Genomic DNA, 18,106 nt, shown 5'->3' with positions numbered 1-18,106 from the left:
TTTCAAAATGGAAAGAAGGCAAATTTGCATTTTAAAGTATAATGACTTTACAAATGAAAATTACTGAAAGTTTTTTTTTAAATTTTTTTACTTCTTAGAGGTAGATCATCTTTGGGGTAAACTTTTTTTTCCATGATATTACTTTGTTTCTTTCTACATTGACCAACTGTTTTATTTGCTTTGCCCACAATAGAATACAATGGTACAGACTTAAATTGTTGAAGGGAAAGGAAGCGTTTTTAGTATCTACTAAGAAATATGTCACATCAGCAAGTTGCAGCAACTAATTAAAAGAAAAAACCTAAATGTATGCTGGTATGGAAATGAGCATATGGAGGTGCCATTTTTCACTTATTCTACAGGTATTTATTGAATGCCTTCAATGCTCAGGGCCATTTCCAGAATAGCAATTACTTTATGATATAGAAGTACTTGTGTATGTCTGCCTTAATTTTAAAGTGTATGAGGCTTATTAAAGATATTTTCTTTCATTGGTTGTGTAGTTTGTGGAGATGTCTTCTTTCCTGATTGTTAAATAGATGGTGTGTTTGTTGACTTGGATAGTTACACGCTGATTTAGTCTTCAGCATATGCAAATAGATCTCTGATCTCAACTGTTTCAGCATTTCCTTTAATGATGATCTCATCTTGTGCTGAGAACTTTGTCCAGACCCTTCCATAGGTGTGCCCTAGGGGCTCTTCCCAATGGGTAGGGGCTTTTCCCCTGACATTGTACAGTGACAGTGGAGGAAATTATCACTAAAGAACTCAATTGAAATACTATTTCAACTTAGGGAAAAAAATTTTCCCAATACAATATTAAGTAATTTTTGCCAGGACTTGGAATAAATTTATTATACAACTATAGTTATTTTAAGAATTATCAAAGTCATGCTATTGAATGTAAGTTTGTGCAAATTTCCCCATTAAAAATGATAAAATTCACAAGGCAGTAACAAAGTTCTGTTAGCTAAATATAATGCTTAGTTGTTACTGAGTTGTTACTGACACTGAGTTGTTACCATCTATTTGAGTTTACTGTGTACCCACAAGTGTATCATTGGCCGGTACTACCATAGTCTAGATCAGAACAGCTCTTCTAACATGTGCCTTTAATAAACCCATGGTAGCAAAACTAAGAGCTCTAAGAAGAGTCTAGATTTATAAATTAGGAAGTAAGGACTAATAAATTTATGGAATTTTAGGGTTGAAGAAGGATTTTCATGGTTGACTAATTCATATCATCAATTTAAATAATTCAGAAAGCTTAAAACCCCAAAGAGGTTTTGCAATTTGACCCAAGACTGACAGGTTCCGAGCAAAAATGAACAGGATCCATTAGTCACCTCTTTCCAGGGGATTTCTTTTTTTTAGATGGAAGAACAAAGTGTAATGTCTAGAATGAGAGGACAGAGGTTTTTTAGCCATAGTTCTCATCATATTAATAACCTTGGAATTGTGTGAAGAAACAGAAACTGTGCTATTTAAAAGAATTCATTATATTGGGAGTGGATTTGCATGGAACATTTTAGAAGAATACTTATTGTTTAAAGTTAAACCATTGTGGTATTATAGTGTTTTGAGTAAACTTTAAAAAGGTAAAGGGGTAAACCTTCAAATTATGCATAATTCCTGAGAAGTATAAGAATACTTCTTTATGGCATTTATGAACCTTGCTTATTAGTAGGTCTCATGATAAAAACTTGGATCAAATGAAGTAACATCTGAAGTGCTTTGTAGGGGCAGCGAGGTGGCTCAGTGGATAAAGAGACCTGGAGAAAGGAGGTGTGTTCAAATCTGGCATCAGACACTTCTCACTGTGTGGCCCTAGGCAAATCACTTTACCCCAATTGCTTAGCCCTTTATTCTGAGAGAGAAGATTAGTTTAAAAAAAAAATAAATAATAAAGTGCTTTGTAAACTTTAAAGTGTTATGGAAAATAGCTGCTGCTGCTATTATTACAGCTCCCTTTATTATTTAGCTTTGGGTGATATTGAACATATTCTTTTTTTTTATTTTCAAAATTTTTTTTAAACCCTTAACTTCTGTGTATTGACTTATAGGTGGAAGAGTGGTAAGGATAGGCAATGGGGGTCAAGTGACTTGCCCAGGGTCACACAGCTAAGAAGTGTCTGAGGTCAGATTTGAACCCAGGACCTCCTGTCTCTAGGCCTGGCTCTCAATCCACTGAGCTACCCAGCTGCCCCCATGAACATATTCTTTTGCTATTATAATGGTACTTAGCAGGATCACTGCTTGTCATGGAAAGAAACTATTGGGTACTAAGGATGTTTACCCTAGAAAAGAGAATACTTCGGGAGGAGGGAGAGAACATAAAAATGATATATTTGAATGGCTTGATTCTTGAGGGAGGAACTAAGATTACTGGGTAGTAGATGAATTTTGGCTAATTATGAGGAAATATTTCCTCATGACAATTGCTAGCTTGAGGTAGTGAGTTCCCTATTACTGTATTTCTTTGTATGTATATAATCTGTATTTCTTTGATACTGTTTCATAAATAATAAATTTATATGAGCCATGTACCTTTTTGAGTTTTTTTCCCCCCTCCCTGTGCCCCCTCCCCTACAAAGAGTTTTTTATTTCACTCAGCAATAAGATATTAGGTTTGGGTGTATCTTTGTGGACAGACTGAAGAATTTATAAGAAAATTATTCTAAAGAATAAATAATTATAATCTCTCAGTGTGAAAAAAGGGACAGATTTTGTTAAACGTCTGCTGAAAACTTTTCCTTTTGTTCAAACTTTTTACTATGATCTACAAGGCTTATTTAAAGGAAGCCATTTCTAAAGAACTGCCTCTTTATATTCTGGGATCTATGCGTAATACATGTCAATAGTTGCTATGATAATTGTCTAGTTGACATCCAGAAGTAGACATTTACCAAAAATGTTTGTCAGATGTTCAGTAACAGTCTTCTTGTTACCTAAAAGTTTCTGAAAAAAATCAGAGAGCTGAAAACATGACAAGTTGTCAATATGCTGCTACTTAAGGCAACTTGTATTGGCCAGTATTATGGATCTTGGCTTTTCTAGCTCTCCTGGAGGCTTCTGACTGACACTCATAAATTATCACATTCTAGAACTTCGTATCAGATAATACAACAAGTGTACCGACAATAGGACCTGGCAATGTCATATCATACTATGACTATGCTAAGGCGTCTTTTGTATTACTTCAGGCTTTTCAGTTATCTCCTCTAACAATATACTGTCCCCTTCCTTTCAGATAATATAATAAAATACCACCTGTTGGAAGCTATCCAACAGCTCCAAGGGTCTGGGAGGTGATGGTTTCAGTGAGAAAGAGTGAAGCTTACACTGGGGGCTGTCCGTTAGCTTGTGGCTGCTCTAAAAAGCCTCTGAGCTTTCTTTATATCATTTTCCAGAGAATCCATTCTCACAAAGTATAATGAGGTTTTACAGTTGCACAGACATGCCAAAGTTACAGAATTACATCATGATTGGTATATGGTTTTACAAAAAATTTTCTCATGAAGATCATGCCCAGATGAGAAAAAGTCCCAAGGTTAAAAATGAGCCTCACTTTATCTTAAAGTGGAATTTTGCCTGAGTCTGCCACTCCGTGACCTTGGGATGTCTAGAGCAGCAAGAGAGATATACTCATAGCTATAACTGTTCTCTGTTGAGCAAAAAAAGGCTGTTAACTCATTAAGTGTTGGTACTTTGAGGCTTTCTATAAAACTTAAGACTATCCTAAAAATTTAAATTAATATGTTTTCATTAATAAAAGGAGCCACAGAAAGGGGTCAAAGTTTTGGATAGGCCATCCGTTCTGTGATCTGATTTTCAGGTCACAAAAACCAGCGTGGAGACTTTGCAAACTACATTGATCCTAATGGGGTCCATAGATTCTGCTAAAAGACCTTATTTCTCTGAATGGCTTCCAACAACCACCTATTTCCTGAGTCTTTTAGCAACTTTGACCCTTTTGAACTTAGTTCTTAAGATAGAAAAAGTAGGAAGAGCTACTGAGCATATAAAACTGAGCACTTGCCCTAAATTAGGCTTTCTCTTCTGATAGTAAAGGTCTTTGGCTCTATTCAGAATCAGTTTGTTCCAGCATACACAAAATATCTGTATTTTCCAACACAGGATAATAATGGATTTTTATAGCTATGGCATAAATCTTCGAGGAAAAGTTAAAGATCATTCAATATTGCATGTCTCTAAGACCAGAGAAAGGTATCATATATTTTGGCCAAGATTTTCATCTGAAATGGCTAGAATAAGCAAAATTGTGGTCCTTGAAAGAGGATGCTCCTACTTTGTTAAAAACTCAACTTTGGAGAGCTCCAAAGACACTGGAAAAATGGGGCCTTGCTCACAATGTTTCCTGTGCTAGCATTTGTAGTAGTGTGCTTACTGAAGCCATGCCATTACTAATTGTCACACTACTAGGACACAGGCCCATTTTTCCTTTTTTTGAATTCTGTTTTAAATTCTAATTCCGTGTACACAAGACTTAGCTTCATATTTGTTATCATTCTTTTAAGGCTTGCCTCGCAGCACAAATCCAGATGTTATTCCATCTAGAGACTCAGAATGTGGGAAGAATTCAGATCTCTCGAGCTTTGATGACACAGGAGGAAGAAGCAGTTTAGGGGACCTCTTCTCACCAGTGAGAGATGGTAAGTCTTTTCTCATTTTTGAGCCCTGTTTTGTTCATTTTAGTCAGAAAATCTTGGTAAGTAGGATGAGTAAAGTCGCACTGTGGCTGTCATCATCACTTTTTCTCCCATTTAGAACACGGTGAAAGACTGGGCAGGTTCAAAGATTGAGGCAAAGGAATGTTTTGGTGTTATGCCTTCATACCTGAAGTCCTCTAATGACTTTTTATTATATTATTTACTGAGATATTATGTTTACTGCAACAAAGTTCTAATTGGGTGCTTTTATACCATTACTGTCATATTCCCATTATTGTAAATTTAGAATTGGAAGGACCTAGATGGAAGAGGCCATCTAGACGACCCTCTTCATTTTATAGAGGAGGAAACTAAGCCAGAGAAGGGATGGAATTTATTGCAGATCACAGGGTTTGTGAGTAGCAGAGCCTGTCCCGACTCTTCTATACCAAGAGGCAAGAAGACAGAACTGGCAATGATAATAATGATGATAACCACTGCTAGAGCCCTTTCCTCATTCCAGGTCCATGAATCATGCAAAAGATCATCCTCAGTTTACATTTAAGGAAACTGAAGCTCAGAGAAATTAAGTGACTTTCCTGGGGTCACATTGATGTTTCGGGAATGATGAAATGATGTAAAGGTAGATGGTACCCAGGAATACTGTTTATTTATTAAACTCTTTTTCATACATTGCCATTTGATTCTCACAATAACCCATAAGGTCCAACAAATAACCTTATTTAATTATAAAAATTTTGGACAGGGTAGATGATCTGCAACATCTAATATAATGAAACTTGGAGATAAATATAAAGTCTAAAAGAGCATGCAAGTTATGGTTTGGAGGGAAATATATATACCATTACAGCTTGTTGTTATTCAGTTATGTCCAGCTCTTCATGACCTTATTTGTGGTTTTCTTGGCAAAGATACTGTAGTAGTTTTCTATTTCCTTCTCCAGCTCATTTTGTAGATGAGGAAACTGAGGCAAACAGGGATAAGTGACTCACCCAGGGTCATATAACTTGGAAGTGTATGAGGCCAGATTTTTACTCAAGAAGATGAAACCCCCTTATTCCAGGTTAGGTTCTCTGTCCACTACATCCCCTAACTACCCTTACCTATATAGTTGTTAATGTCAAAAAGACCTTTGGGGTCTTGTAAATTGCAAGATTAATATGGATCAATCATTATAACTAGAATTTTTAAATTGCTTTAAATTTCCCAAAGCAAAGGAAACCTATTCTAGTGAAATAACTTAAAATTTAAAAAAAATACAAGTTTGTGTATCCTAGGTTAAGAAGTCCTCATATAGAAAGTGCTACTTGGACTATATCATGAGGACCAGAAGAGAAGAGGAGGATGGGGGCACATTTAAGTCACGAGGGTCAGCCAGTCCAGAAATATGTGAGGAATAGGAAACAGGCAGGCTTGGCTTGACAGAAGCTGCTAGGAGTGGAGATTTTGGAAAGATAGATTGAGGAGGGTTTTAAAAGCTAAATAGAGTTTATGTTTGATTATAGAGACCATAGGAAGCTACTGGAGTTTGTTACAGAACAGAGTAAATGTAGTCAGGGCCACATTAAGGAAATTCACTTTGGCAACTATGTGTTTAGTACATGTTGGAAGAGACATTTGAGGTGGAGAGAACAATTAGCAGGCCAGGAAAATAGTTCAGGCAAGCAGGAATGAGGACTTGATTGAAGATGCTCACTACATAAGCAGAAAGAACCAAATCTGAGAGATATTGAGATAGAAATGACAAAAATGACTTTGTTAGATGTGTAGAACAAGTAAGAGTGAGGAACCAAGGTTCAACCTATGAGCCTATAATGCAGGGGTCGGCAATCTTTTTGGCCGTGAGAGCCATTAACGCCACATTTTTTAAAATGTAATTCCGTGAGAGCTGTACAGTGCTCACAGTGCGTGCTCCTGTAACAGCTCCAGAAAAAAAAAAATTGACTTTATGGCTCCTGCAGAAAGAGCCATATCTGACCCTCAAAAGAGCCAGATATGGCTCGAGAGCAATACGTTGCCGACCCCTGCTGTAATGGTAATCCCTATTTCTGTGAAAGGCAAGTTTTGGAGAAGGGGAGTTTTTTTTTTTTTTTTTTTTTTAAGAATATCGAGGAGCTTCTATTGGACAAGCTAAGGTTGAAGTGCTTCTGGGACATCCAGTTTGAAATGTAGTATTAGTTCCTTATGCTGGACTTGAGGTCAGGGGAGAGATTGGGACTAAATCTAAAGATCTGTGAGTCATCTGCATAGAAATGAGAAATGTTCATTAAACTGATGGGAGTCGATTTGCTCACCAAGAAAAAAGTGCAGAGAGAGAATAGGAAGTATTTGTGGAGAAATGAGAAGCAGGATCTGAATCTTAAAGGAAGTCTGAGGGATATGGTCAGTGTGTTCCTGGTATGAGAGGAACATGGAGACATAGCAGAAAAAGATGAGTTTGAAGAACCACAAGTAAACAGTATTGCTGGAATGGGGAGTGTATAAAGAGGGAAAGGATTATCAAGTATACTTTAGAAAGGTAGATTCAAGCCTCTTAGTAAAAGACCTAAAGCCAACTTAAAGGTTTCTAATTAGGGAAATGGCATCCTAAGAGTTTTATTTTCTAGAAAATTATTTGGGCAATTGTGTGTTATATAAGAGTAAGAGATCAGTGGTAGAAAGACTCAATAAGACATGTTAATATAGTTTGGGTGATAAATGAAAAGGTTCTAAATTAGGGAGATGAATGGCAGAGGAGAACTAAGTAAAAGAAGAGTAAAGATATGAGAGATTTTAGAACTAGAGATGGTGGCTGTTACTTGCTCACCTCTTCATGTGTCTCTGGAATTAGACATTAAGTTAAAGTCAGAATTCTGTAGAATGATTGCTGTGAAAATTAAATGCTAGAATTTGGTCCCAAGCCCCAAACTTCAAAGCTACAGTTATGTGAAATGAGCAGTTCAGAGATAATAACTTTTCTAGCACAAAGGGAAATACAGTTCATTCAGGGGTGTTTTCATTCCTTTTTTTGGGGGGGGGTCATTTTTATTTGTTTCTTTCTTTATTTATTTGCCAGTTACACATAATAACAAATTTCCACATAAGTTTTCCCGATATATGATTCAAATTGTCTCTCTCCTTCCTTTCTACCCCCTCCCAGAGCTGGCAAGCAATTTAGTCTGGATTATTCATGTATTATCACGCAAAACATTTCCATAAGGGGTCTTTTCATTCTTGCTGAGAAGGGACCCTTTGCCAAAAGAGATCCTTCCTTTGAGCTTCTCTGCAGATGAGATGCTGACATGAGTACAGGCTTTTCAGCCTGCAGATAAGCATAGTGAAAAGTGCCCAGCTTTAAGGCAGACATAGAAAGGAATAGGAAATATTTCTCCTAGGAGAAGTGAACAGTTTTCTGCAGGCACCCTGGGGAAGCCAACCTAACTTGTTATCTTGATATATGGAAGAACAAATAAATGCTTGCTACCTTCATGATGCTTTATACACTAAGGCCCTAATTAGCATGGGCTAGACATTGTAATGTGGCTGTCAAGCAGCCTGGCAGCTGGGTTAGGAATACTGTGTCTTCTCCCTCTCCCTGGCTAATGACCAAATGCTGTGTTAACAAAGCTTGTACCAGAGTTGGGCCTTGAGGCTTAAGCCCATTTGACATTTTTGTAGCTCGTGTAAGCTAGTTCTAAGAACAATAGCAACCAAAAAAAGAAGCAGAATCGATGAAGACTTATTGGATGTAGTTTGCAAGAATAAATGGAGAATTAAAGATGACTGTAAGTTAGGTGATTTCGAAGTGCCAATAGTGGAAATCCAGAATTTGGGAAGAAAGGAAGATTTTTCTTGGTGAGATAGAAATTCATTCAGATAATTTGAGATGCCAATGGGATATCACCAGGTAGAGATTGCCAGGCATTTGGAAGGATGGCACTGTAGCTCAGGAAAGAGATTAAAAACAGATGGATAGTTTTGGTAGTTATAAAGAGGAACCATGAAAACCATCAAAGTACTGAGTGAAGATATTTGAGGACAGAACTTTGGGAAAAACTCCCATGTTTACTGGCAAAGAGAGAACAGTGTGATGAGGCAGTGAAGGGATAAGCAAAGGAGTGGTCAGACAGAAAAGAGATAAACCATGAAAATTGTCATGGAAGCTAAGAGGAGAGAGAAAGTGTGCATGCTCAGTAGGATTGGACCCTTTAGAAAAGTCTAGATGGATTTGGCCTAGGTGGCTCAGTGGATTGAGAGATGTTGGGTTCCATTATGGCCTTCCTAAGCTTGTGACCCTTGGCAAGACACTCCCAGTAACCTTACCACTTTTCTGTTTTGGAACCAGTACTTAGTTTCAATTCTTAGTATGGATTTAAAGGAGGGGAAAGGAAAGACTGCTGAGTTTGACTTAGAGAAGGTCATTGATGAAATTGAAGAGAATACTTTGAATAGAAGGCAGATTTGCCTGAGGTTGAGGTGTGGTGAGGAAGTAGAGGAACTGAGAGTTAGCTTACTCTTTCTAGAAGTTTTAACAATGAATAGGACCAGAGAATTTAACCATGAATAGGACCAAGGATGATAAGACCTAACCATATTTATTTATAGGTAGTCAAGAAAGTACCGTTAGAGAACTGAAGATAAGAGAGGGAATTTTAATGGCATAAATTTCCAGAGGTGATGGAAAGGGGCAAGATCCAGGGTACAAGTAGAAGGGTTAGCTTCTCCAAATAGGTAAGATACTTCATCCTAAGGAGATGATAGGGCAAGAGCTTAGAGAATTTTTTCAGTTTTTGGCGATTGAAGATGGGTGAGCTGGTCTCATTCTTTTCAGTAAAGTAGGGTTATCTAATTGAGAGAGAGGAGATCTTGGTGGTTAGTTTGATGATTTCATAGAGGAGGAGGTTTAAAACACCTTGGTTGTATTAGAATTGAATGAAAGGAGTGCTAGGTAGTATGTATCCATTTGCTAGCAAATTGATGTTTCATAATTGCACATGACCTGATCTCCCTGTTCCCTTTCAGTGGTTACCTATTGCCTAACACAGAAAAACCAATAATGCAACTTTCATGTTGTCTAGAAACTTAACTTCAGCCTTCCTTTGCCACCTTATTTTATATTTTTCTTCATATTCTTTATGCTTCAACCTAGCAACATGACTTGTTTGAGGTAGCTTTTCAATGTGGGGAGGGAGATAGTTTGACAGATGGGAGGTGGGAGACTGTTCACATCTAACAAAATATGTGTTAAAGAGAAGTTATTGAGTCTGGAAAAAAAAAGAAGAGACTAAAAGCAGGTTTTCTTGACTCAAAGAAAGCCAAAATAGGGGGTTATGAGGGTGATATTGTGGAGGTGGGAAAAAAGCAGCAGTGAACATCATTTTTTAAATAATACCTTATGCTCGTGGTAAAACTTGCTGCTCAGGTGTTTGACTCAGAGTGCAGATTGAGAAACATTGTTTTAGACCTGACCAATGCAGGAATTTGTTTTGTTTGAAAAGAAAATGAAATAAAAAAATAAAATAATGTCTTTCATAAATTTTAAAAATGAATTTCGAAGTCTTTCCAACTGTATTCTCTTTGTTGGTTTTCCAGTAACCATGTGAGATGGACAGGACTGTTGTCATTAGTTCCATTTTATAGGTAGTGAAACTAGAATTGGAGAATCCATGACTTTCTCAAGGTTACTTGGCTGGTATGTAATGAGCCCAGATTAGAATATGATTCTTCTGACCTTTAAGAACCATCTTTTAATTATGGACATTGTTGTTTTGGTTTAGTTTCAGTAGGGCCTGATTTCTTTGTGACCCTGTGGACCTCTCTCCATGGAGTTTTCTTAGTAAAGACATTGAAGTAGATTGTCATTTCCTTGTCCAGCTCATTTTATTGATGAGGAAACTGAGACAAACTTTCCTAGGGTCACACAGCTAGTGTCTGAGGGCAGATTTGAACTAGAGTCTTCCTGACTCCAGAGCTGGCTCTTTGTCTATTGTGCCACTTAGTTTGCCCTAACCATGTTACCTGCCTAAATGAATCTACATGGAGAAAAACAGGCTACATTCTTCTTTTTAGAGAGTTGGGGGTGGGTTGGGGATTTTGATATGGGATCTTCATATGCTGATGTATTGCTGAGTAGATTCAGTTTTTCTTAAATTTTCTTTGTTCCAAAGGGAGATTCATTTGGACATATTGGTAAATGAATCCAATCAAGATTAAATAAGTTATTGATTATAGAAGAAAATGAACATGCATAGTAGAGTTGTGTGTGGATGTTTTTTAATTTTTTCTAATATTGTTTTATATCTACCACTTAGAGAAATGAAGAGGAAAGTGCCAACTCTTCCTTGCCCTTTTTGTGAATTTTACTTTTTGCTTCCCTCAAGAGGCTTCATGATAAATAGAAGTAGAATAAGAATCCTGATTTTATATTTACTTTTTTCTTTATTACATAATTTTTAAAGATGCTGCCGTCCACAAGGCAAGTGAGGACTCTACTCCCAGAGGAGACGGTAGGAACTTTTGCAATACTTTTCTCCCCACCTCTCAGTAGTAATGACTTTTATGAGAGGTTTATGTTAAAAAAGAAGACATATATGAAATTAATAATTTTCTTTGTTATATAGTGTGTTTCTCAAATAACTACTGTTTTGTGGAATGGAATATAGAATCCATCTAATATCAGTCATGTGCAAAAGAAATCCTTTTCTCCTTTTTTTAGGCCTAGACTTTCTCCCACAGTTAAATGCAATGTTTCCTACAAGAAAACATCCATCAAATACAAGTACACCAGTATCACATCTTAGTTCTCTTCACGTCTCAATGGAATTCCCACTTACAGAAGAGAATGAAAGTCAAGATACAGCATATGAGAATAAGAAGATGCAGCTGGGAAAACAGGAATCAAAGGATTCCTTAAAACAGGTATCTGTGCAGGAGAATTTCCATCAGGTAGGTTTCTTCTTAAAATATTATTTTGTAGATAGAATAATACACTTCAGTACTAACAAGATCCATGATTTTATAGGTTTGGCCCATGTTCCCTTGATGAAGGTCAGGACTTTTTTGCACGTTGGTCTTTATGAGTTTCATTGACCAAAGAGATTTACCACCTGCTGGCCCACCTCTAGTGCTGAGTTAGCAAAGCTGACTCTCAACTAGTGCACATGTAGCCTGTCCCTGGGTCCATCTTGAAACCTTTTTTCTTTGTAAAACCTGCCAAAACTTGTGGACCACTGACATAGTATTCAGGAATTCAAGGTCATCATCACTGCACTTAGAGGAATCAGTAGCATTTGAATGGAGAAGCATGAAGTTTATTGTTAGACGGTTTCCAGAATTGTATTTTGGTGCAAAGACCTGCGAGCAGACTGCTGCGTTATGCTGGGCAGGCCTCAGTCCCTTTGCTGACGGCCTATCTTTTGATATCTCTTGAAAGTCTGAATACTGATTCTCCGTGCATTCAGAATAACCGAACAAATTAGACATTAAAAATCAATTTTCAGTCATTTTTGTGTAACATTTGATGTTACTTAGTATAAGACTGGATGTCATTTTTCTTTATTCCTTTAAAAACAAGATGCTTTATAAGTTAATGTCAAAGTCACTCTTGTTTAGCTGGAGCTTATATCCATTGGGACATAAAGAACCTAGCAACTTAAGTAATTTCATTCAAACTATGTAGCAAAACAGTGACACTAAGACAAGAATCTAGCTTATATGACTTAAGTCATTGTTTTTTCTTTCTTTTTTTTTAAACCCTTAACTTCTGTGTATTGGCTCCTAGGTGGAAGAGTGGTAAGGGTGGGCAATGGGGGTCAAGTGACTTGCTCAGGGTCACACAGCTGGGAAGTGTCTGAGGCTGGATTTTAACCTAGGACCTCCCGTCTCTAGGCCTGAATTTCAATTCAGTGAGCTACCCAGCTGCCCCCCATTGTTTTTTCTACAAGAACTTACTTCTTCATTAGAAGTGGAACTAGTAAAACACTATGCAGAAAGGCTAATGTATTATAGAAATAGTCACAGAAAAAGGAGAGTAATAGAAATAGTAGAGTATGATTTTTATTAATGTTAAGAACTTCATTTTTAGTCTAGAGCTGTACTGAATGTACTAAGGCATGTTGTTAAAATATTTTATTTTGTAATTCTTTTATGCCATAACCATTTTCCCATTAGTTATTTCAATAATATCTACCATAGTAACTTCCTTCTAACAATAACAAAACCAAGAAAAAATACACCATAATAAAATTTTCAGGGACTGCTATGGATAGACTATGTAACATTCTGTACCAGTATTTCACCACCTCTCTCCTGAGAAGGAAGGAAGCAATATACATGTTATTCAAGAAGAACGAAAGTGCCACTTGAACTGCCCAACTGATATTTATTGGTTGAGTTAAACATACTGCCTTATTCTCCCAAGGAATTCTCTCTTTTTTAAATTTTTATTTATTTATTTATTTATTTATTCATTCATTCATTCATTTATTTATTTGTTTATTCATCCATCCATTCATCCATCCATTCATTCATTCATTCATTCATTCATTTATTTATTTATTTGTTTATTTATTTATTTAAGCCCTTGTACTTTGGTGTATTGTCTCATAGGTGGAAGATTGGTAAGGGTGGGCAATGGGGGTCAAGTGACTTGCCCAGGGTCACACAGCTGGGAAGTGCCTGAGGCCGGGTTTGAACCTAGGACCTCCTGTCTCTAGGCCTGACTCTCACTCCACTGTGCTACCCAGCTGCCCCCGGAATTCTCTTTTGCCAAATAGTATTTCTATTGAAAGTGCTGTTTACCAATAAATGCTCAAGATGACTGAATTTTTCTTTATTAGGCTGTCAAAAACAGTTTGTTTTTTGTATTTGTTGAGGAGATGGGTGAATCTAGTTCTAACATTCTAGTAAGATTTATCTTGATAATTGGCCCAACTACTACTTTTCTTCTCACTTTTTCTCACATATCTTCCACTCTCCAAAAAAGAAAACAAAAATCTTTTGATAAAAGTTAATATGTTTTTTAAAAATGGAAACTACAAATAGATTGTTAAAATGAGTTGTTGTTATAAATTTGAAGCTTGCCAAGTTCATTTCCTCTGGTGCTGAATCTGGAAATCTGAATAACTCCCCATCATCTAATACAACAAGAAGCCCTGAGAAAACAGAAAGTCCAGAGAAAGAAATTCAGGCCCATTTGACACATGAATCCCCAATCAATGGAGCTACCACGGCAAGTAAGTACATAACGCTGCTTACATATGTCTTGTTTATATGCACATGCATTCAAAAGTTTTAAAAATTCAACTTGAAAACTTTAAATAAATATAGTAGGGATTTAGGATGTGTAGTACTTAGGGTTTTTTCATATTCTCTTTTTTAAAATGCATTTTTATTTTTTAAAAAATTTCCAATGATGTATTTAGATTTCGTATACATGTCTAAAGTGACCTTGTTTTCAATTTTTGGAGTACAGCAGAAGGAAAGTACTATTGCATGTGAATTAGCATATATAGGTGTACCCATTTTATTACATTTTCCAGAGACTGATTTCTTTAAGGTGATTCTCATGTACTGAAGTCTTTTTTCAGATGTGTCTCGCTGTAGCTTAGCTATGTAAACCATGTAATCTTAAAGTTTTTAAAAGTGAAGGAAAGGGAATGTTGGCCATCATGAGACATATACTTTGGACTGTAGATATGCAGCCTTAAGAGTTAAGAAAAATGATAGGTGTTGCTTCACCATTAGAGACTGCAAAAGGAAAAGAGATGGACAGTTTCGACTTTCAGAAGAATCTAAAATCTCCAGTGATCAAATTATCAAAAATTTCAAATGATCAAAATGTGAAATTCTGATAATAGACAAATGAATAATGTAAGAGGAAAGAATCCAAAGTAGCCACTATGACAGTTGGAGGATTCTCTAGAGGGCTTAGATTTGAGAAGAGCTTTTCAACCCTGGAAAAGGAGACATGTAACCAAAGACAAATATGGCTGATGTGGACCTGCAAGGACAATCAGGAAAGCTCATGCCTGGAATGATCTGGCACTCGTGGAAGACATCAAGGGCCAAAAAAAAAAAAAGGCTTTTTAACGCCATAAGAACAAGGAAGGAAGAGGTTCACTACTGGGGAAAATGGTGTTTAATACAGATGACAGAAAAAGCTGAGCTAGACACAGCTCCTACTTTTCATTTATCCTGTCAAGGAGAAAAACTGAAAAGAGCAAGACAGGTAAGAGGAATTGTAGTCCAAGATAGCAAGATGCTAATTATCTTAATAATAGATTACATTTGAGGAGTGCTATAGTTACCTCATTTGATCCTTACAACAATTCTCTGAGGCAGAGGCTATTATTATTATCCCCATTTTACACATGAATAAATCGAGGCTAAAGGAGGTTAAGTGATTTGGCCTAGGATCATGTAGTAAATGTCTAAGGTGGGATTTGAACTTGGGTCTTCCTGATTCTCAGTTCTCTTATGGACAACACTCATCTACTAATTTCCCTTGTTACCTACATGAGAAGAGCACATAGTTGCTTGAAATAAATTCATCTCCAGACTTACATTAATACATCTCAGAGAAATAAAGTGATGTAAAGAAGATATTTTCCCAAAAATATTCTTAATGATTTTTGCTAAATGAATGGTTGTAAAGGTTATAAAGAGAATGAGTGTTTACTAGAAGCTGTCATAAGCTCACTAGTGATAAGTTCTAACCACAGTGGAAGGAATTTCTTAAGGGAAAATAGAAGAAACAGACTGAGGGATACTAGCCTGTGTCAAGAGACTGGAGGAGGATTTTGGTGTGGGACAGTGGGAAGAACATTCGCTCTGACTTCAGAACCATCTCCATTGAGATTACTTTTTGTGAGACTGAGCAAGGCCCTTAACATTTATGGGCCTCAGTAGCATCACAGTCATAAAATAATGTTGGATGGGATGGTGTGTGTTTGGTAGTGCCTTTCAGCTCTTGAGCTGTGGCTCTATGGAGATAGAAGAATGGGACGTAGGCAAGGAAGGGCAGAAAAAGGACAATAAACAATCCTTGGGGTTGAGGAATAGATTGAAAGCTCCTCCCATAAAGGACAGAGTGCAACTCACTGAGCAAGTAACAGATTCTTACACTGCAAGGATTGAAGATAACAACCCAGACATTACCATGAGATTCCATCCAGGGCTCATGGTCATGAAGAAGAAACACAAGTAATTGTGGTTATCAAAAGTGATCTTATGTTGATCTGACCTTAACAACAAGGAGGAATTTGGTCTTCCTGAGGTACAGTCAGAAAAGAAAAGCCAGATTTGTTTAAGTGAGCATCTGGTTATGATGATGATACTTGAAAAGGGGACTTGATTATTTTATTTATATATTTTTTAAACTCTTACTTTCTGTCTTGGAGTCAATTGGCTTGGAGTGTATTGGCTCCAAGGCAGAAGAGTGGTAAGGGTAGGCAATGGGGGTCAAGTGACTTGCCCAGGGTCACACACCTGGGAAGTGTTCGAGGACAAATTTGAATCTAGGACCCTCCCGTCTCTAGGCCTGGCTCTCAATCCACTGAGTTACCCAGCTGCTCCCAGGGGACTTGATTATTGATCATAACTAAATAGAATCTGAATGGTGGACTTTTATATGGGAATGAAGTATATCTAAAAAGGGCCATTAAAATATATACTTGCCTGAAGATATGTAAAATCAAATTAAGAGGAGCTTTAAGAGAAGTGAGAAAAAAGGAAAAAAATACAACTTATTCACATGGTAGCTGCTAAACTAGATAACGGTGGGACATTACGTATGATGTTGGAAAAATATGTTATATACAGTAATTATTTAACAAAAAAAGCAGAAATGACACACAGCAGACATTGACACACAGAAGGAGATTCAGTTTTGGAATTAGGATCACATAGCCAGAAATTTTTAATGCTAATGCATGAATTTTTCTCCATTTAGAAAAGAAAGAAGACACTGTCTAGTGAGGAATTTGGTGTCCAACTCCAGATTTTAAAGAGATAGAAGATGGGAAGGCAGGCAATTAAAATCAACTATATAAAAGTAGTACTTTCTTGGGACAACTAGGTAGCTCAGTGGATAAAGAGCCAGGTTCCAGAGATGGGCTATCCTGGATTCAAATATGGCTTCAGACACTTCCTAGCTGTGTGACCCTGGTTAAGTTAATTAACTCCCATTGTCTAGCCCTTTCTCTCTTCTGTCTTGGAGCCAATCCTTAGTATTGATTCTAAGATGGAAGGTAAGTGTTTAAAATAAGTAAATAAAACAGCAAATTCTTATAAGAATATGGCATATCTTGGAGTGAGGTGGAGCTAGAGATGAATGATTAGAATAACTAAAAAGGACTTTCTTTTTTTTTTTGGTTGCAGGGATAGGATCACCCCTTGGATGGATAGGTTAGTGAAAATGTGCGATATCAAGAAGATAGAACTAGTCAACTCTTGCTTATTTCAGTTCCTAGAAAAGCAGTCTTTGTACTGGGAAAGATAAGGGATAGTGGAATTGAAACATAAATAAAATAGGAAAATTAGAGAACACCTAGCTACTCTTAATGAACACAACAAACTACAATCCCGGATTTAGAAAGAATAGGAAGTGAATTATATTACTCATTTAGTGATGGTATTACAAGTAATGAGGAATGGGAAAGATGTTGCAATACTTGACAAATTTCCTAGTTTTCCAAAAAGAGAAGAGAATAGAGTTCAGTTCCAGGCAAAAATCTGTAATGTATTATTATTGATCTGTCAGTTTTTAAATTATTTTTATAATAATTTTTATTATAGATAACAAATTATTTTTATATTATATAACATAAATTATATAATTAATATATCAATTCTATATAACATGATAATTAATATAATAAAATTATATAATATATAATACAAGTTATATTATTATATGATATAAAATATTATAGATAATATAAATAATATGATTTATAATAATTTTTATTATAGATCTGTCAGTTTGTTTTATATGTTTGTGTGAGTGTGCGCACACACACACACACACACACACACACACTTTCTTTATAATCTTTTGTACTTTATTTTATGAATTTGAAACATTATTCTGAGAAGAGATCCATAGACTTCACTGGACTGCCCTCTGCCAAAGGAGGTTCATGACACAGAAAAATTAAGATTATTAAAGAGATAGATGATGACCATTTAGAAAGGAAAGTGTTTTGTTTCCCTTAGGTTCCCACACAATTTCATCAAGATCCTATAGACTAACTTCATTTCCCCTCCTGATAAATTTACTAGTCTGGCATATCAGGAGACTTATGCTTCTATTTCAGTAAGCCACTTCACAGGCTCCAGTGCTATCTGTGGGGATGAGGAGGAAAAATACAGGCCAGGCAGTGATATAGTATTCCAACCTAGCAGAATTACCAGCCCCCCTTTCCTTCCCTCCTCCC

General features: G+C 36.5%; 1 protein-coding gene across 1 annotated transcript in view; it reads left to right on the top strand.

Moving 5' to 3' along the window:
- NEDD1 (NEDD1 gamma-tubulin ring complex targeting factor) overlaps positions 1-18,106 on the top strand; it is a 388,827-nt gene that overhangs the window by 41,304 nt on the left and 329,417 nt on the right. Inside the window, exons 9-12 of the mRNA XM_044677639.1 lie at positions 4,539-4,673; positions 11,129-11,176; positions 11,386-11,588; positions 13,747-13,903. Of these exons, the coding sequence (XP_044533574.1) occupies positions 4,539-4,673; positions 11,129-11,176; positions 11,386-11,588; positions 13,747-13,903 (543 nt within the window). The remainder of the gene's footprint in view (positions 1-4,538; positions 4,674-11,128; positions 11,177-11,385; positions 11,589-13,746; positions 13,904-18,106) is intronic.

The sequence above is a fragment of the Gracilinanus agilis genome, chromosome 5 (genome assembly GCF_016433145.1).
Source record: "Gracilinanus agilis isolate LMUSP501 chromosome 5, AgileGrace, whole genome shotgun sequence".
Classification (NCBI taxonomy): domain Eukaryota; kingdom Metazoa; phylum Chordata; class Mammalia; order Didelphimorphia; family Didelphidae; genus Gracilinanus; species Gracilinanus agilis.
This window is presented reverse-complemented; position numbering and strand designations above follow the sequence as displayed.